This window comes from Phyllopteryx taeniolatus, chromosome 17, assembly GCF_024500385.1.
Source record: "Phyllopteryx taeniolatus isolate TA_2022b chromosome 17, UOR_Ptae_1.2, whole genome shotgun sequence".
Taxonomy (NCBI): Eukaryota; Metazoa; Chordata; class Actinopteri; order Syngnathiformes; family Syngnathidae; genus Phyllopteryx; species Phyllopteryx taeniolatus.
Window position 1 is genome coordinate 13,379,967 of NC_084518.1, and position 21,121 is coordinate 13,401,087.

The 21,121-nt window shown below is 39.2% G+C and overlaps 1 protein-coding gene across 5 annotated transcripts in view; it reads left to right on the forward strand.

Annotated features, from left to right (window-relative positions):
* gabra1 (gamma-aminobutyric acid type A receptor subunit alpha1) overlaps positions 1–20,498 on the forward strand; it is a 41,899-nt gene extending 21,401 nt beyond the window's left edge. For all 5 annotated transcript variants that reach the window (XM_061751435.1, XM_061751437.1, XM_061751436.1 and 2 more), the window contains 2 exons: positions 13,621–13,823; positions 14,963–20,498. In XM_061751435.1, coding sequence (XP_061607419.1) covers positions 13,621–13,823; positions 14,963–15,283 — 524 coding nt within the window. In that variant the 3' untranslated portion in view covers positions 15,284–20,498. The remainder of the gene's footprint in view (positions 1–13,620; positions 13,824–14,962) is intronic.
* Positions 20,499–21,121: the final 623 nt, after the last annotated feature.

The window sequence follows — 21,121 nt, forward strand, 5'->3', positions numbered from 1 at the left end:
TATCCTATAGATATTTCATTGACCGCCTCCCCCCTTTTACTACTACCATGCAATTTAATTTCATATATGAGGGCTGGACTTCCATCCTTAAAGTACATATGTTGGTACTAGTATATGGTATAAACTGTCCAGAATTTGAGACAACAAAATCACCCATTGCTAAATGTTTAGCATTCGCGATTAGCATTAGTGCGCCAGTGATGACCATTTTACTTTAAAAAAAAAAAAAAAAAAAAACATTAACTACAATTGAGCTCACTCATATATCATGTTATATGTATCTTAAACTTCTAATAGTGTCTTAAAAATCACTTATAGACGCTCCTACCTACTGGTAGTCCCAGTTTTAATGTCATGCCCTCTTCTTGTTCATGGCCAAGCAACGCAAAACTAGGCACCCGGTTCTCTCTGATAAAAGATGAAAGTGATTGAAAAATGAATTGGGTGCGAGCCTCACTCCTGCTCACATGCATTTGGCTATTGATTAAGATTTCAAAAGCATTAAGTTTTTATGTCCATCACTGATTTGTGTGCTTAGAACACTCACTTCCTACAGATAGTTACTTTTAAAACTGAATGCTGGCTTTGCCAATGCACTCTCTTGGAAAACATAAGTCATTTGAATGGCCCCAAAAAGTCCCCCCCGAGATACGCAGAAGAAAATTACATATTACTCACTTAGGTACGCAATATTGTTATTCAAAGCACTCGCTCCCTTTGTTTTACACAATATATCAAAGTATGCACCACTGTTAAGCTTAATTTGTGTTCTGTAATCAGACGTGTTCAACGCAGATGCATGAAGCCTTATTAACGTGAGCAAATTCAGCGGGGAAAACATAATGTGACGTGACGAGCAAGCATGGTCTCATCAATTCAAGCCTAAGGCAACTTACAAAAACAACTGTAGGAAGCCTTATCGTATTTACTGTATCACTGTGCTGATAAAGACTGGATTTACACAAAATGTTTGATTCAGAAAAAAACTGTTCGGATTTGCGTCATAGCACTGTCAACAGAAAAAAAAAAATCAAAATTAGATACCTTTAGATAGATGTTGGATTTGGTTGATTGACATGACAGTGATCTCGGGTATGAGTCACACGAAAGTGTATGTAAATAGAAAAAAACAAAAACAAAATACACTCGCACTTGATTGGTGTGTACCGCACTCAAGTACGGTTAAAAAAGACAGAGGCACAACACGATTTCTCATGCACGAGCACAGACATGCAATATAGTTGTGTCCCATGAACAATTCCAGTGTTCCTCCCACCACTAATGGCAACCGCCCACTTTCATGGTAGAAATAAAGAGGGAGGTGTAACTGTGCATAAGTACGGTATAATAGAAATGACCAAGTGTGTCTGTACCGAGTTGGAATAGAGCATTTTACAAGATCTGCCGTCTAAATCCAGTCTAAATCCACAGTCACCTATAGAGTTAGCGTTTTGTGGGCTCTCCACTGTTGGAAGCGGTGTGCTTGGGCACGGTATGATCGCATAAGTCTAGCATGTCCAACCTGGACATGTTGTACTGTATTATCAATGTTGACATTCTCACTTATTGATCATAAACACCACCTTCCATGATAGAAATAGATGGCGAGGGGAAACTGTGCTAAACCCCATTACGATAGAAGTGACCAAGTGTGAGTGCACCCCAAGTCAGAATTGCTCATTTAAGAGTGGCAGTCTAAACTCTACCCCTGCCTTAAGTCATAGAAATAACCAAAATCACTTGAAATATTCCACGAAGTTAGGAAATTATGGTGATGACGTGCTGAAATACAGATGAGGGCAGTGTGGGCCAGCAGGGGGATAGCAGAGGGAGGGGAAACTGTACTATGCTATTTACTTTCTGTAGATGCAGTCTGAAATAAGGGAGGAAAAACAATTAAAGAAGCAACCACTGATGGTAGTGATAGTTTTTTCGTGCTCCTTCTTTGAGCTGTCACAGGTTTCCTTCTCAGTTCTGTAAGAGCAGCGTTTTTATCGGCTCTCCCAAGATGCTCTTTATTGCATTTACTCATTAAGGAAAAAGACCTATAGTAGTATGTATGTGGGGGTGAAGCAAAATGGGGTTGTGTATGCACACATGGGTGACAGCATGCGGTTTTCACAGCATATAGGTACTTATACATTGATACATACGTATATATACATATATGGGTGCTCGTAAATTGCTATTACGACCAAACAGCCCCTGCAAAGTGCAATGCTAACAGACCTTAGGAACTCATTCTTGGGGCGAGTCTAATAAATGATGGTAGTATAACCTCTGACATGGTCATAACACCCAGGCATGATGCACTGGGACCTATTTGTGTTTCAAATAGGTGTTTTTAAATATAGTTTATTTATGGCTGCACATGCGGCACGGTAGCTGACTGGTTAGAGCGTCAGCTTCACAGTTCTGAGGACCCGGGTTCAATCACCGGCCCCGCCTGTGTGGAGTTTGCATGTTCTCCCCGTGCCTCCGTGGGTTTTCTCCGGGCACTCCGGTTTCCTCCCACATCCCAAAAACATGCATGAATTGGAGACTCTAAATTGCCCGTAGGTGTGTATGTGAGTGCAAATGGTTGTTTGTTTGTATGTGCCCTGCGATTGGCTGGCAACCAGTTCAGGGTGTACCCCGCCTCCTGCCCGATGACAGCTGGGATAGCCTCCAGCACGCCCGCGACCCTAGTGAGGAGAAGCGGCTCAGAAAATGGATGGATGGATGAATTATATATTTTTTTAAATATAGTTTATTTATGGTGGCACGTGTGGCACGGTAGCCGACTGGTTAGAGCGTCAGCCTAACAGCCTCTGAGGACCCGGGTTCAATCCCCGGCCCCGCCTGTGTGGAGTTTGCATGTTCTCCCCGTGCTTGCGTGGGTTTTCTCTGGGCACTCTGGTTTCTTCCAACATCCCAAAAACATGCCTGTAGGTGTGAATGTGAGTGTGAATGGTTGTTATTTTATATGTGCCCTGTGATTGGCTGGCAACCAGTTCAGGGTGTACTCCGCCTCCTGCCCGATGATAGCTGGTATTGGCTCCAGCACTCCTGCGACCCTTGTGAGGAAAAGCGCCTCAGAAAATGGATGGATGGATTTTCCATTGAAATCATTAAAGAACTGTTAACCTGTCCCCAGAATGAATTTTTTTTTTAAAAGCGGCCTGCTAACATACAGTGGGTACGGAAAGTTTTCAGACCCCCTTAAATGTTTCACTCTGTTATATTGCAGCCATTTGTTAAAATCATTTAAGTTCATTTTTTTCCTCATTAATGTACACACATCACCCCATATTGACAGAAAAAAAAACGTAATTGTTGAAATTTTTGTTGATTTATTAAAAAGAAAAACTAAAATATCACACAGCCATAAGTATTCAGACCCTTTGCTGTGATACTGCTGTGCATTTCTTCTGATCATCCTGAAGATGGTTTTCTACACCTTCATTGGAGTCCAGCGGTGTTTGATTATACTGTTTGGACTTGATTAGGAAACCCACACCCCTGTCTATATAAGACCTTACAGCTCACAGTGCATGTCAGCGCAAATGAGAATCATGATGTCAAAGGAACTGCCTGAAGAGCTCAGAGACAGAATTGTGGCAAGGCACAGATCTGCCCAGGTTACAAAAAAAATTCTGCTGCACTTAAGGTTCCTAAGAACACAGTAGCCGCCATAATCCGAAGACGTTTGGGACGATCAGAACCCTCCTAGAGCTGGCCGTCTGGCCAAACTGAGCAATTGGGGGGGAAGAGCCTTGGTGAGAGAGGTAAAGAAGAACCCAAAGATCACTGTGGCTGAGCTCCAGAGATGCAGTCGGGAGATGGGCAAAACTTCAACCATCACTGCAGCCCTCCACCAGTCGGGGCTTTATGGCAGAGTAGCTCGACGGAAGCCTCTTCTCAGTACAAAACTAATGAAAGCCCGCATTGGAGTTTGCTAAAAAAAAAAAAAAAAAAAAAAAAACACCTGAGGGACTCCAAGATGGTGAGAAATAAGATTCTCTGGTCTGATGAGACCAATATATAAATTGTTGGCCCTAATTCTAAGTGGCATGTGTGGAGAAAACCTGTCCAATACAGTCCCAAAAGTGAAGCATGGTGGTGGCAGCATCATGCAGTGGGTTTGTATTTCAGCTGCAGGGACAGGGAGACTGGTTGTAATCGAAGAAAAGATGAATGCGGCCAAGTACAGGGATATCCTGGACGAAAACCTTCTCCAGAGTGCTCAGAACCTCAGACTGGGCCAAAGGTTCACCTTCAAAAAAGACAATGACCCTAAGCACACAGCTAAAATACCAGAGGAGTGGCTTCAGAACAAATAAATGGGACTGTCGCATGCATCGATTTGTAATGCCCAATGCTAAATACCTGCATCAAGCAAGAAAACACGAATGCGAGAGGTCCTGCTTGCATCAATGCTTGTTTGTTGATTCATTAGCAGTATTACAAAAAAACATTTACCGGGTTGGGCTGAAAAATAATCCATTAAATCATATGACATAACTGGTTAGAGCGTCAGCCTCACAGTTCTGAGGTGCGGGGTTCAATCCCCGTCCCCGCCTGTGTGGAGTTTGCATGTTCTCCCCGTGCCTGCGTGGGTTTTCTCCGGGCACTCCGGTTTCCTCCCACATCCCAAAAACATGCATTAATTGGAGACTCTAAATTGCCCGTAGGCATGACTGTGAGTGCAAATGGTTGTTTGTTTTGATGTGCCCTGCGATTGGCTGGCAACCAGTTCAGGGTGTACCCCGCCTCCTGCCCGATGACAGCTGGGATAGGCTCCAGCACACCCGTGACCCTAGTGAGGAGAAGCGGCTCAGAAAATGGATGGATGGATGGACATAATTAGAGGAGTTGGTTTGTGTCTACGCAGTCATAATACAATAGTTTCCCTTTCCCCAGAATGAAAGTGGTACATTTCCGTTTTTTTTTTTTTTTTTTTAATCAGGTTGAACCCGTGCCACATTATCAAAGATGATATGATCCTGTTTGTCCATTAATGACATTTTACCTCACATCAAGTGATAAATAAACAGTTAGACACCAAATATAGTGATTTTCACATTTACCATTGTTGTTAGCAACATTTGTGTTGTTTTTTTGCCGTCACAATATAACTGTAAATACTGTATTGCCTCATCCCTTGGAGAGCTTTAGTTTAGTAACAAAAAAAGGACTATTCCGCCAGCGACTGGTGAAGTGTCCTACTTCTCACTGTTCTTTTGACCTCATCCCACATTTTGGTTGTCATGTTTAATTGGTGACACACTCAGTCAAATCACTGTCAGTGGCAAATATTTGCCCACAATCAGCGAGGCAGAGAGCAGCAGTGAGCGCAGCCATTTTTCTCAGAAGGTCCACTCTCATCCACAGAGATTTGTTTTGTGTGGCTGCGATCCAGTGGATGGTGATTAACTGAACGTTGTCATTTCAATGGTACACAATCAAGTGCAAACTAAACCTGGGGGGAAAATATCAGTAAGATCGTAATTAACACACAGTGTTCAAGCGGTACATCACAGTTTGTGTACAGAATACAGGTAACAGTTTTAAGTGGAACACATACACACTAAGTTGAAGTTCTCAAAAACGACATTAATATCATAGAATATTGTCTGGTCATAATCCATATTATTGGTCTCTATTCATAAATATTGGTCTCTATTAATACCCAAAACTTGACTGTTGCAATGTCTGGGAAAACTGTATTAAACTGTATTGCCCTTGACTACAAATGGACCAAAGTAGATATGAATACCAAAAAGCAAATCCATGTTGGTTGATTAACTATCCCCAATCCAGAAGTTTGTCGATATACGTTTTGGTCATCAATGGCAAAGCAACAAAGAAAGCTATGTTTTTTTTTACATACCTGGGTTATTTATCATTATTATTATTTTAAATTTGCAGCATCTTCACTTGGTGTTATTTATCATCATTATTATTTTAAATTTGCAGCTTCTTCACTGGGTGTCTGTACATCTTTTAGACAGCAGTCTCTTTGATAAGAAATCCAACTTTCCCAAGCTGAGCAAGGTTGTGTCAGAAACCGTTTAAAAGGGTGAACGTTATCTGTGCCTATATTTGATTCTTTTCCTTCCCATAATCAAAACTGTCCTTGCCTGTAGCAGCGGTAAAGTCGTTTTCACCTTGTCATTCGTCACCTTAAACCCTGAATTCACTTTGTCGCCCAGTCTTCACGGTGTATTTTGACATCTCTAGGACATCTAGAACTCACTGTCCATAAACTAATCAAAGAAATAATTTGACAGTTTGGTCTAAAAAAAAAAAAAAAAAAGATAAAGTTGGATAAAATGGCCACACATGTCACGATAGTGCAAACAGTTGGAGTTGTGTTACGAAAAATGCTTAAGGAGATGGATGTCATGTCCTCAGTATTTATAGAAACCTGTCTCTCCAGGGGGGGGGGACGGGACATAACCTGCAAAACATATACAGCGTAGAAACCAAGCTTTAGTGTCAGGATCAAATGAAAAAGACTAGAGTAGAATGGAAATTCTATAAACACTCCAATATTAGTTTAGAATTCTGCTCTTTACAGCACATTCTTAGCTGTATTACAACAAACCTTTTTAATGAGTCATAGAAGTGAAGTCGAGAGCTCGACTGTTATAAACATAGCCACAGCGCATATACAAGCACTGTTTACCCTCAAATGATAGCCACTCTTTTAATAGGGTTTTAATTAATCACCAGGTACATTGGGAAAATAAAATAAAATTTAACTAAAGATGGTGCCCATTTAGCAATGATTAGTAATTTGGTACACTACATGCACCCTTTTTTGGTTATTGTTTCTACTACAGGTGTATATGCGGGACGAGGATCGCTAAAGGTGCTAATAAATAGCATGACCTTATAGCATTATAATTTAACGAAGAAGAACAATAGCAATCGGGAGGTCTGGGACGTCTTTAAGTGGGGTGCACACACACAGGTATAAATCTTAACTGGTTTTTAAAATGAATTCACCCATGAAGAAGAAAAGAAGTTTGGCTAACTGTTAACTTATTTGGTACCTACTGTATATAATGGTTGCAAATTCTTTCCCTTGTCATTTTTATTGTAGTGAATGTCTTGGAACATAACCTCCTCTTTTAGTTTCTGACAATAGAGGCAACCTCAACCATTTTCCAAGCGAATCAGGGAGGAAAAATAACTCATAACACACCACAGCATAATCCCTAAGGATAATCTTTTAGAGACATCCAACAATCGGACCTTTGGTAACTTTAATCAGAAGTAGGGAAAATTCTGAAATATGTACCCCACTGGGGACAAATCAACCCAGGGGAATTGCGTTTGGAAGGTGGGGGGCAGGGGGGGGGGGGTAATTTTGAGTAGCATGGCTTTACAGAAACCTAAGAAGGGAACAATTAGTGCTTCCTTCAACTACACTGCAACATTGATAGGAACCAAGAATAAAAGGACACACGAATGGAAACTGCTCATGAGAATTCCATTCTCTTGTGGAAGTAAGAATTAAAAAAAAAAAAAGCAAATAAAGGATAAAATTTTATTCTTCAGTTGACTAAATAAACACGCCTGGCCACTATTTTAGCAAACATGATACATTGTACTAATTCAGTGCAACTGTCTAAAATTTAAAAGACAAAAGCACAAAAGTGACACTTGCTTCCCTGATTGCTGAAATAAGACAATGGAGGAGTACTTGTTTCCATGACAACATAACTAGTCAAACAGTAAAATATATATGATTGCCTTTTTTATGAAGACTTGTGTAATACCCAGGGGTACTGTCTGCATCCTCCCCCACAATATTAAATTATTAACTCTGCAAACGGAGAAATTGACAACATTCTGTGGACACCTACTGATGCATGCACCTGCCTCTGATTCACCCCCACACATATCCTAATATGCACGCACAGCAGGGCCTCATCCACCTACATTCATCTCCAACTCCACTCATGGCCAAGTTTTAAACACATTATCCATCCATCTATTTAATGTGTGCAGAAACAATAGATGAGAGGTGGCGCTGTGTTGTACCTGGCAAAGCCATTAGCACACATGATTGCTGGCACAGGAGCTTAGCGCTGGATGCGCGCCAGCGGAAAATGCTTTGGCACTCTCTCTTCATGAGCTCTGGCACCACAGTGACTCTTAAGAAATTGTGACAAAACAAGCTTGTGCTTTCGCTCATATTGCACCTGTATTCCAAGTACGATATGTGTTTGTAGTTTGTTTTTTAGCAAGATGGAGTCCATTAAAAACTCACTGTCATAGCCCTATGATTCATTTTCTATAGAACTTGTCCCTTTTTATATCACTCTTTCATGTTCAAAATATAGAATTCAATTCAAATGCAGGGAAGCAGGAGAAGCGAGGCAAGGGAGCAGGCGTAATCTTAAAAAAGGATTTATTTTCAAAACCAAAAAGGCAATCAATGCACATGGAACAATGACAATAATTAACGAAGCCCCCCCCCCCCCCCCCCCCCCCCAACAACAAACAAGATAGAGATCTTGTTTTTAAGTAATTGTAACTTGTTTTTAATCAGGCTGTTACTTGAAAAGTGTAAAAACAATCGCAACTACTGTACTAAATAGATGGCTGACCTCCAGCTTGATGAATCACATGATGTTCACATAGCTCTGCCCATATCACACATCTGTAAAACAGCTGGTCTCATTAAATGTAGTGGCACATGTAAATGCCAGATCGGAATAGATCACGTCACATGTAAAGAGTTGATCTGAGATATTCAATAGGCAGTATTTCAATCAGAATGAAAATATGTCTGCATGTTTTAAGATGGCAACAGCAACAATGAACCGACACTGGCTGAAAGAAACCAGGGAACTAAATTCCAACAGACATTAATGAGACAACGAGGCACACTTGGACAAGATGCAAGTGGCTGGAGGGAACTGATTCGTTGACACAAGGTAGAGGGCTGACGAGAACAGGTGGAGACGAAAAACCAAACGAGCAGACGAGACATGAACACAGGACATAACATGAAACCAAACTAAATCTAATCAAAACAATGCAAAAGTCCACACAAACATTGATCGTAACACATTCAGAGAGAGACTCTCGCAGCCCTTTCAATATCTACATTTGTAGTATTATTTTCAAATGTATTAATTTCCCACAAGATCAATCCAGAAAATATAGTCAAAGGTCCCTTGCTAATATAGAGCCTTTCAAGTTGTGCATGCAATAGCTAAATATATTAAGGGATGTTTAAGGGATTAAGGGATTTAATTTACTCATAATGAATAAAAGCCAAATTATAAATAATATAATAAACAAACACTACCATCTCCATAAAACCCACAGTATACGTTTTTCAGAATGCAGGTTGTCAACTATCAAAACAAATAATGGGATGTTCTATAGTCAATCACAAGAAATAAGGAAAAGTTGCATTCTCCTGTCGACTGGTTAGAGCGTCTGCCTCACAGTTCTGAGGACCGGGGTTCAATCCCCGGCCCCGGCTGTGTGGAGATTGCATGTTCTCCCCATGTCTGGCTGGGTTTTATCCGGGCACTCCGGTTTCCTCCCTCATCCCAAAAACATGCATGGTTGGTTAATTGAAGACTCAAAATTTTCCCGTAGGTGTGAATGTGAGTGTGAATGGTTTATGTCCCCTGCAATTGGCTGGCAACCAATTCAGGGTGTACCCCGCCTCCTGCCCGATGATAGTTGGGATAGGCTCCATCACTTCCCGCGACCCTTGTGAGGATAAGCGGTAAAGAAAATGGAAGGATGGATGCATTCTCCCTTGTTAGGCAATCGCCTTTGTTAGCCTACGACAGCTCTAATGGTAATTAGAATGGAAAAGAGGGAAATAATTGTTCAGTCTCACATGACTGAAGGCCCTGAGGATGCAGAGCAAAAGCGGCAGAGTGCTGAGTCGGGAATTTTCATCTCATAATGTCAGGTTTTTATTTGACTTGGACGGCCCACTTTTGAAATTTATATATATATATATATATAATATACATTCATATTGACATTTTAATCATATGACTACAGCGGCACAATATGGATATTCTTGACTATTCCATAATTTTTATTTTAATTAGTTTAGACAGATGACCTGTCTTGGATGTAAAATATGACCAAACATGCAATAAAGACCCCAAAGACCTAAATAAATAAATAATGTTGACCTACTTATTCCCTTTTGATTCATAATGAATGTGAGAAATGCATGACCACGCACCCATGCACCAGCAATGAAAATGCCGTAAATCCATCAGATGGGTCCTGTTTCGTTCTGGTTAAGTGACTAATCACTTATTTGGCTTTGACTAATCAGAATATCGTAATCATACTTTATGCTTCATATCACAAGCAAAAGCCAAAAGCATGTGAAAACGAGCGTGGGAGGGTGAGGAGAGCGTGATTCATCCATTTACTGTTTGTGTCGTCAGAATCGAGGGAGACGAAACATCCTCAAAATGCTTTCAAAATAAAATATACTGTACATCAAACTGATAATTGTGTTTAGACAAACGTTTGGTTCATGGTCTTTTGTCGCATTGAGGCCACCATAGCCTGCTACTAATAAACAGATTCATTAATTGTAAATATGCATTTTTAAATGGCAATTAAGGCCATTATATGAGCAACAATAAATCTAGTTTCAACTAAAACCAAACGCAATGAATGCAAACGCTACTGCATTCGTATAAAGAGGCATGTATAGACTGATGTTAGCCTCCTATACTCCTGAAAATTAAGTAGGATGGGCATATTTTTGTCCTATATAAATACGTCTCTATTTAATAATGAATCTTATACAAAATAATCTGTACTAGCCTTTATACTTTATATAATGGACAAAAATTTTTGTATTTTTGATTGTTTGTTTGTTTGCCATGTTTGGGTGTGTAGCGGTTGTAATTTTACACTCTTTTGGAGGCATTCTATTGGTGTATAACTGTTGTCATCATCATCATCATCATCCATCCATCCATCCATTTTCTGAGCCGCTTCTCCTCACTAGGGTCGCGGGCGTGCTGGAGCCTATCCCAGCTGTCATCGGGCAGGAGGCGGGGTACACCCTGAACTGGTTGCCAGCCAATCGCAGGGCACATAGGAACAAACAACCATTCGCACTCACAGTCATGCCTACGGGCAATTTAGAGTCTCCAATTAATGCATGTTTTTGGGATGTGGGAGGAAACCGGAGTGCCCGGAGAAAACCCACACAGGCACGGGGAGAACATGCAAACTCCACACAGGCGGGACCGGGGATTGAACCCGGGTCCTCAGAACTGTGAGGCTGACGCTCTAACCAGTCGTCCACCGTGCCGCCCATCATCATCATAATCACAATAAATAGTGAAAGGCATTTTAAAAAAAAACATCTTAAAAGCTGTGACATAATTGCAAAAATTGCATTTTCGGCACACCATTTTTATTCTTTACGTTAGCAAAGAGGCACACTAGTCAAAAGATATAATTTTCGATAAAAAATCTTAATAGAGCTTAATTGAAAGATCGTCGAAACACATATCAGATGGTGAGCATCAGAATGAACGGCACAACATGTGTATGGGAGATGTTCGTATGTCATGTTTCATATTTCCCTCTGTACAAGCCATCTGTTCATGTTCTAGAATTGATAGATGGCTTTCTGTTGAGGCTCATGTTATTTGATGTGTAAACATCTGCAGTAGCCTATTCTGTATGGGAGACTGACTAACTTCCCCAACCCAGTTACTTTGGTTCTCTGTACAGTTGCTTCTGTAGTCAGTGACTGATAGGGCAGTGTCGGCAACATGCAGCAGCTATTATTTTCCTCAGCTTTCGCATTCTGTCTTATTTTTCTTCTGGTGTGTTTTGCATTGGTACGCAAGATGTCATTCTATCTATAGGCTTATTTTGCCTGCATGCTATTTGTCAGCCGCACTATCCCCGAGGACAACCGCATGTTGCGGCTGCATCTGGGGAGATCTCTTCCTTTGCGAGTCTATTAAAAGAACAAGCTACATGACTGCACAGCTGCTCCGACAGATTAATACAAATGTACTGCGAACCCACTTGAAATAGTACGCTGTAGTCGAAAACCTAAATGATTTATATGTATATGCAGGTGTTAAGTGGCACCCGGCGTAAGAATATGTCATCACGTGGCACAAAAAGGCATGCCCAGTTATCACCATACTTCCTGCTTTTCATTGGATTGTTATATATCTATAGTCTCGAAGTGTTTTTCTTCTGACGGGCAATACGTTGAGATTGTGCAATGCAGCACCTGTAGTTTATTGCACCTTTAGAAGCCTACATTTTATCCCTAAAAAGTGTGTCAAACTACGGCAGGGCGTTTGGCTTTCAACACAGTGCGTGATGGCAAGGACAACTTTTAGATTTTGTGTGAATTTCGAGGCAGAATTTTCCTCAAAATGATGGTTGAAGTCAGAATTGTACAAATTCGGGGTCTTTCGACTTTCAAGATATGGGGCTCTATTTTCATAGATGGCTGATAGCTACTGGCACAATGAGGACTTAGACACGCACCAGGTCTTTTTACGAGCAATATGACACGTTACGTGGGGGAAAGGTTGTTTGAAATCTAAAAATGCTAAGAAAAGGTGCATCAATGCAACCTTTGAACCACTTTTAGCACAGGTTAATCTTGACGAACTTTTACAAAAGGATGTTAGCCATAATCTTTTAGGTCAGCAATATTTAAAAGAACAGGCCACTGACAAAGTTTACCGACTGTAGACGAAGACGCTCCAGAGTACAAAAGAACAAGAAAAGAAAACTATAATCTATAAAGAAGAGGTGACGAACCACGGGAAAACTGTAGGGTACTGCAGGGTAATATGTCCAATTCTGATCTTTTGTTAAAGCCAATCTTTTTTCTATGTTCACATTACAAAAACACTTGTGAACGGAATGCGTCCGTGGAGTGATATGCATGTGCACAAAACATGACGTCATGTGGCGTAGTGTGTTTATGTAAGTAAAGATGGTCCCTCATGTAGGTCTCAGTCCTGACGCACTTGAAGATTTTGTGCAATCGGAGCCAACATTTTCTTGACCAAATAATTTCACGTGGGTGATTAAGAAGGCAGAGGGCAATAATTTTGGCTATGGCAGTTTGTGGGGTCGCGTCTGTCTGTTTTGCCGAACTGTTGTGACGTTTCTCGCCTTTTGATTACGTATAGTTCAAATGAGTGCGATCCAAGCATCCAGATGGGCTACATATGTGATCTATATCCACATATGAAAGAGGCCTGGGTCGGATTTGAAAAAAATCTAATTGTACTGTTCAACTTGACATGAAAAAATCAGATACACCTCTCACTCAAAATCAGATGGCATAGGCTCGAGGTCACCCATGACCCTAACGAGAACAAGCAGTACCGAAAATGGATAGATGTATGGAAAATTGTGCAATCTTTGGAGCTTATTAATTGACTATATTTAAATTACCGTCTCAAGACTTTTTTTTCTATTGCTATCCATGTAAATAGGTAAAAAAGAAAAAAAAAGATTATTTTTTTTTGTTAGGGTTATCAATAGTACACTTTGTCCAATAATATGACTTTCAGTATATCACATAGACCACATATTACATTCATGCTTGTTTGTGTTATGGTCCTTCAGGAGTGACCACTGTCCTGACCATGACCACCCTCAGTATCAGTGCCAGGAATTCCCTTCCCAAAGTGGCCTACGCCACCGCTATGGATTGGTTCATCGCCGTGTGCTACGCCTTCGTCTTCTCGGCCCTCATTGAGTTCGCTACAGTCAACTACTTCACCAAGAGGGGTTACGCCTGGGATGGAAAAAGCGTGGTGCCAGAGAAGGTATTTGAGATGTTACTTTCATTCCAAGCAGATCCTCAGCTGATTGAATCACAGGGATAGTCTGAAAGGTAATGATATGGTTTCTGGCATAATAAATTATCCTCATTTATAGAGTCTTAATGTCTATTTCACTAAGATTTGTCACCTGGGCTTAGATTGGTTTTCAGAATGGTGTCAAATGTATGAGTCAGGCAGAGAAAGGACCCATTCACAGTTCTTCATTTGTTGCACACGAGGGCGGTTAGCACTTAACTGCTGTGGGAGCAACAGCAGGTGGGGAAGCATTTAGTTGTCATCGTATAGAAAATTCAATTTGTGTAACATGACGTGAACATTAATAGTTTAGTGTTCATCTCGTGCTTTCTGCTCTACTTGTCTGTGTGCGGCATTTAGCGGGGCAACGCTGCTTCTGAGAACTTTTTTTGTTTTTTTACAGGCTTATTGATTTGTATGAATCATTGGGTTGCTGATGACGCAATATCAGCAATGATTATTATTCATCTTCATGTGAGAGTAATTTCCACACAGTTCACACAGCCTTTTCTCATGATTTACAGTATTTTGTAAAACAGACATTTTAACAATGAAAAATGACTATGGAAATGTGTGATATCCCCAAATGTTTGAATTTAAAACCGAAAATAGTGCTTTGAGGCAAAATGCAATAGAACCCCTAAAGTCAAACATCAGTCGATTCCGTTATGCTGGTTGACTTCTGATTTGGTCTGATTTTTAAAAAAAAATTACGATTGGAAATTACTAAACCTTTATTAACTGCACAGGCAACTTTTTTATATTGTACCATGTAGGCATTTTGTTAAAGTAGCGTTTTAACAGCCATAAAGGTGTTGTAGAAAATCCCCCAAAAGCCAAAGAAAAATGAATCTGTTCATCCTTTGATGCTCATTGAACTTGCATTTTTCACGATTTCCAGACATATTCATTGAACATTAGTGGCTTCTTTTTCTCTGAAATGTTGGAAATGTTCACAGATGTACATTATTAGCTTAACTTTGTTTCAATTTCCCCAAAAACTCAAAAAGAAATACAAAAAGAAATCAAGCTGATCTATGGAACATTGGATGGCAGCTGTACACTGATCCTCTCTTTGTTTTTCTTTCCTTTTCAAACCAAATCAGCAAAAGAAGAAGAAGGAGTCCATGCTAAAAAAGAACAACACAACAGCGTATCCGGCCGCCACTGCTACAGCCTTCGCTCCCAACATTGCCAGGGACCCTGGATTGGCCACCATTGCCAAAAGCGCTCCTCCACCACCAACTGAGCCCAAGGAGGAGCCAAAGCCCAAGCCCCCAGAGGCCAAGAAGACCTTTAACAGCGTGAGCAAGATAGACAGGATCGCCAGAATAGCCTTTCCTCTGCTCTTTGGAACCTTTAACTTGGTCTACTGGGCCACCTACTTGAATAAGAAGCCCAAACTGCAGGGGATGAATCCACACTAATCCATTGTTCGCTCCTTTTCAATTTTACCTATATAACTTTCATTTTCTTTGGTATTCCTCAAAAGAAAAAGAAAAGAAAATGTGTTTATTTTCAGACAAACATGATGTCCATGCTGGTTTGAATTCCCAGTCGTTGCATTGCTTCTGTTTATATACATTTTGAAGATTTGGAGAAAACAAAACAGAGACCAAAAAATAATTTAAAAAAAAACAAAAAATCAAAAGAACAAGAGATGCAGAATTTTAAAGGGTTGTTGTTCAGGTGTGGTATGATGCTTTTAAGAAAATGCTACCGTAAATATATAGCCGAGTGGAGAATGCTATTCTCCAAGTACACAGAGCCCAATCTTGTCTTGGGCTTTTCTTTCTTTCTTCTTCTCATTGTATATTTTGTTATTTTGCAGGGTTCCAGTTATAATCTTTGCAGCGAGAGTCTCTAGAGTTATTACCATTTGAGTACAGATAAATAAATAGAACAAATGTGGTTTCGAAGAGGGAGACAGTCCAACAATTTATTGCATCTGTTGCGCAGACTGCTCCAACCTGTAACTAACTGCCCAATATATCTGCAATACTGCAGCAAATGTTCATCTACGTAACATAGGCTTTGCTAAGGACAAAGTGACATACATAATGCAAATTGTGCTGTCTAACCACTAAAGTCAAGCTTATTTCTCATGACTTTTGTTCTATTATCATTATTGTAATATGACCGAATTTCTGCAAATAGTGTCTGAGGCTTAGCCACTTAACTGCAGATGGTGTAGACGTCTGTTGATATTACGCAATGTAATCGGTATATCAAAGTTCATGTAAAGTCAAAGTGGAGTTAGAAATAAAATGGACTGTTATGGTGGAGAAATGCTGAGAAACTCAGGCTCAAACATATTGTAAAACCATTGACACACACAGACAACATTGTGGCGCGATCACACGTCAGTCTACAGGAACGCTAAACGTCGTTAAAAAAACTGTTTCCACATAGTATAGAATCATCTTTAATTCCACGCAGGGAACCCGCTTACAACATACAGTAAGACATCACAATTTAATTAACCCAACAAACTGTTCATGTGAATCGGTAGGTGCTACCGTTTTGGCTAGCAACAGAGTTCAAACAAGCTCAGTTGTTGACTTTTTAAAGTCTCTGCATTTTTTGTAGGCATTTATTTGTCAGAAATAGATTACTTAGAAAGAATCTATGAGAAAGACATCCACTATTTGAGGAAATATGTTATATACATTGATGCTGTCCAGTCAAAAGCATGGATCCCGCCCAACTTGTATTCTTTTTATTTGAAAGACAACGTGAACATTTGGAGATACATGCTTTTAATTGGTTTAAATCAATATAAAGAATACTGCCAAAATATTATATTTCAGTGGTTTGTGCCAAAATGTCCAACAGTGGCAAACATTTTTTTTACTTTCCTTATCATAACCTACAAACTAGTTGTGAGAATATATGGAAGAGCCGTCTATAATTAAGACCAAAATTATCAAGATCCTGATCAAATTTTGAAGCTAACTGAATTATTTGTTGAATGCAACACAACCAAGAACAGAATTATGTAGTTCTTTTGTCGATAGATACGTACAGTAGATTCAACATTTTTTTACATTTAAAAAAAAAAACTTTTTTCTTATCCCTAATTAGATTGGTCAGTTTTTAAGAAACACAGTCTTTTGCACCATTCTGAACGATCCTGGTAATACATTTATAATATCTATTAGCTGTGAATCATTCTGGGACATGGACCTTTTGTCCAAAACAATACAAGTGACAGATATTTCTAGCAAGCATTTCACATGAAGTCAAAATGTGGCCAGGGTATGAATCATTTTAGGTTTGGCTGTATATTTCTGGCTATTATTTTGTTGTTTCTGCTCTGTCACTGTGGCTACATAGAGATTGGTGAGAAGAGCTTAAAAGCCTTTCACTATTGGTCAGCAGGTTGCATCCATTGTCCTATTAAAGAATGCATTATTTTATTCGTGTATTGTTGGTAATAACGACTATTCCTATTGGCACAGAAATGTATGATTTTTATTACTTTAAAAGCTCGAGCCCCTAAGTTTCCATTGGCTCCCGCACAAATCAAACCCTGCTTGTATCTTATTTCTTTCTTTCTTTTTTTTCTTTTTTTCCCTTTTTTTTTAAAAGCACATACATGATAAATAGCACGCATGCATAAGCATGGGCAGGGCATCCTTAAAACAACATACGGTAACAATCACCATTGATTAAAGGTTTTCATTACTTCATCCAAAAGACAAAAGATTAGCCGTTCTTCAAAATAGGTTGGGGTTTCTGCAAAAGCAATAAAACACATCTCAGTGGACACACCGTTCATTTATCCCCCAAATATATGTATTAAAAAACAATCATCTCTGCTTAGAAATGAAAATAATACATGTATTTTCCTTTCAGTCTTTGTAAATATTCTCTAATGTTAGAGATGTCAATATTATGTTGGAGTAACTAAAGGGTATGTTTAAATAATACATGAAGGAGTCATTTTGCATTTATGACACATACATTATGGTGTATTTTGTGCTATTGGGACTATTTCTTTTGGCCATGTTTGAGTACAAATCTCACTTTTCATTTTGGTTCACACAGATATAAAAATGGTGTAAAAAGTGATGAGTAAGAATGTAATGAATTGTCTTCAAACCTATTTTGATTACATCCGATTATTTCCTGTTTTTGTTGTTATAAGGTGGTGGGGTAGGGGCTTTTCTTGCCAAAAATGCTGTTTGATGCAAAGTCAAGTTGGTGTAATTTAATGAGGGATGAGGCACATTGTGGAGGAGAAGTGCCTTTTTCATATTTCAAGAGTCAGAACTGTGATGATGGCTTTGCTGTTTGATGGCATGTCTTGCATTTGGTGACCCACTGTGAACCCGAAAACGTTTTGCTTGTTTTGTTTGTTTTTTTGTTTGTTTGTTTTTTTGGGTATTTTTTCTGTTCACTATTTTTGTGTTTTGAGTCGAAAATTGTCAACACTCAGAAAGTACCAGCTACACTGCCTTCAGTAACACATGCCCTTTTAGACGTATATTTGTTGCTGCTGTGTGGGTGAGCAACAGTGAATGAGAGCACGAGAAAGACAGTGAGAGAGGAAAAAGAAGATGATGATGATGTGATGTCGGAATTTTACGTTAGCCGGCGTCGGCACAGAAGACTTGTCGAGTCATTCTATGATAGTGTTGAAATTAATATATTTTTGTAGCATGATGTCAGCCCCTCTTCTGGAAAAAAACAACAACAGAACAGTGACAGGATAGCTTTTTTTTTTTTTTTTGTCTTGAACATTGCTTGCGCTTGTTTTTGTTGTTGTTGTGTTTACGAATATGAAGTATTTCTCAGTGGTGGCTCATCAAGGTTTCAGAACAGCCCAGTTTCAATTCTGTTAATGTAGCAATATTACTTAGCAAGGGCTTTTCTTAGGAACTGAACTTGGAAATTAGTGAAGGGATGATTGCCAGCATAGCTTTACTTCAATTCCTATTTTCATTTGTATGCTTCAATTTTTATTGTGTTTAGACAAAGATTTTTTTGTGTGTGTGTGTCCACATTGAGATGAAAAGCATTTGGCCCCTACTCTAGGCTATAAATATTTTCATCTATTTCTTATTAAATTTAATTAAAATGTAATTTCCATTTTCCATTTTATTTTTTAAATTGTAGTTTTATTTCACGTTGTTGTGCTTTTTATTTTACAGTACCTCATTTAATTTGTAACCACACTATTTATTTATTTATTTATTTATTTATCCGTTCATTTAAAAATAATCATTTGTATTAATTAATTATACAAATTTTAATGCCCAAATAGGAAATATATTTACGTGTTTTTTTTCCCCCCCTGTCAATGTGGCAATAAGGTCACAATCTATATTGAGGGTTAATGTTTAGCTTATGATTTGCATTATCATGATCGCCAGTATTGAACCTGTCCCTTATAAGCAAACAGAGGGGTGATGGAAGTGCAAAGTCACGGTGAAGAGTTGTATACAGATAGCTACAAATAAACTATTGTATGTTGATTATCATGAAGAAAATTCTATATATATATAAATAGATATACATATGTAAAATACATGATGCCTACAGTATTTGATTCTATTATTGAAGCTGTTAGCGAAAAGGATGAATATTGTTTGTATTCTCAACCTATTGTTATGAATTTTGCACATTTAGATGAACAATAACATTACATGTACGTAGTTGGCTTCGTGCTATGCAAGGACAGCTTTGAATCACCGATCATCGACATTGTCTCCATTGTGTTTCAGATTTACAAGCTATTATAGAGCGAAAATAAATAAATAAGAAGCTTAGGTTTTTTTTTTATATCAGCTGTGCACCCATTAGCTTTTTTTTTTTATGAAACCATGGCTATACAGAGTGACATAAAAGAAAAACAGCGGATTATGTCTTTTGTTTATGCTTTCGAATTGTCAGTGCTTGAAGCGAAAATAGCTTCCATTGTCGGTTGCACTTTTTCTCTAGGGTCATGCAATAAAAGGCGCAAGACAAGAAAAAAAAAGAGCAAAACTGTAACAAGGTCTTACTTTTTAAAAGTTGGTGAGCTCGATCATATTGATATCAAACTGAAAAAAGATTAAAGTAGAGAGAAATTCTAGAGACAATTTCCACTAATACTTTACAAGACAGTTTAGGTTTTGCTACGTTTGATATTTTATGCTCCACATAGAGAATGTGCAACATGAGGTAAAGTGCAATCATGAGCTTCCGACTAACCTTATCTTACTCATTTGCAAAGCTTTCATGTATATATCAAATTTGTTACTTGTCATTATCATTTGTATGTTTGGTTGGCTGGTTTGATTTTAGGCCACTGACCATCAGCACTTGCTGTTCAGCAGCAGGTCTTTTTGTTCTTACCAGATATGTACTGGAGGTTTTTTTTTCTGGTTGACTTCTCATTTTCACTGAAATACTAACAACAATGTAAAACGACAAAACATGTTCTAAAGCACAAACTTTGATGTGGATATAAGGAGAGTATGGACAACGAAAGGACACTATAGACTCCACTGGGATGTGTTGTGGACAGGATTCTGATGGGTGGAGATGAAGTGGTGAACCTCCTGTAAATGTTTTCTTTAGTTTCTTTTGGTTACAATATGGCCCTGTAGATTCTGATTCACTGCATTAGTCTTTAAATAAAAAGGAACAAATGAACGTGGCTACTGTTGTCTTTACAGGAGAGTACTGGTCTCTTAATGTTAAATAAAGTGGTAAAAGTATTTGTTCAATTATATCCATCAGCACAAACATTCAATGGGCTCCAACATTATCTCCTTTGTGGAAATGAGTGTCGATTTTTTTATTAAATTTTTTATTTTTTTTGGGGGGGGGGGGGGGGAGGACTTCAGGTGCAAAGGAACGTGCGCTCCTTCTCGAGAAGCATGTGAGCTGCCGAGCTCTGAGAGCATTATGTAATGAAGCTGCTTCTTGCTGGCAGAAGAGCACCGGAGGAGGTTTTTCTCTCACTCTGTCGGCCTGTTTCTCCTTTTCTGCTTCCACTCCATCAATTTTCCCTCCACCACAAGCACAGCTTTGAACTCATGCACATCACAAGCAGGTATTGTAATCCCATACGATCCTTTTGTTACCAGCAACTTTCACTGACTATAGCCATTTGAATGCAATGGTTATCCCATGAACAAATTTGTTGCTGAATAATAGGAAATGATGGCTTCATCCATCCATCCATCCATCCATTTTCTACCGCTTATCTGAGGTCGGGTAGCAGGGGCAGTAGCTTTAGCAGGGACGCCCAGACTTCCCTCTCCCCAGCCACT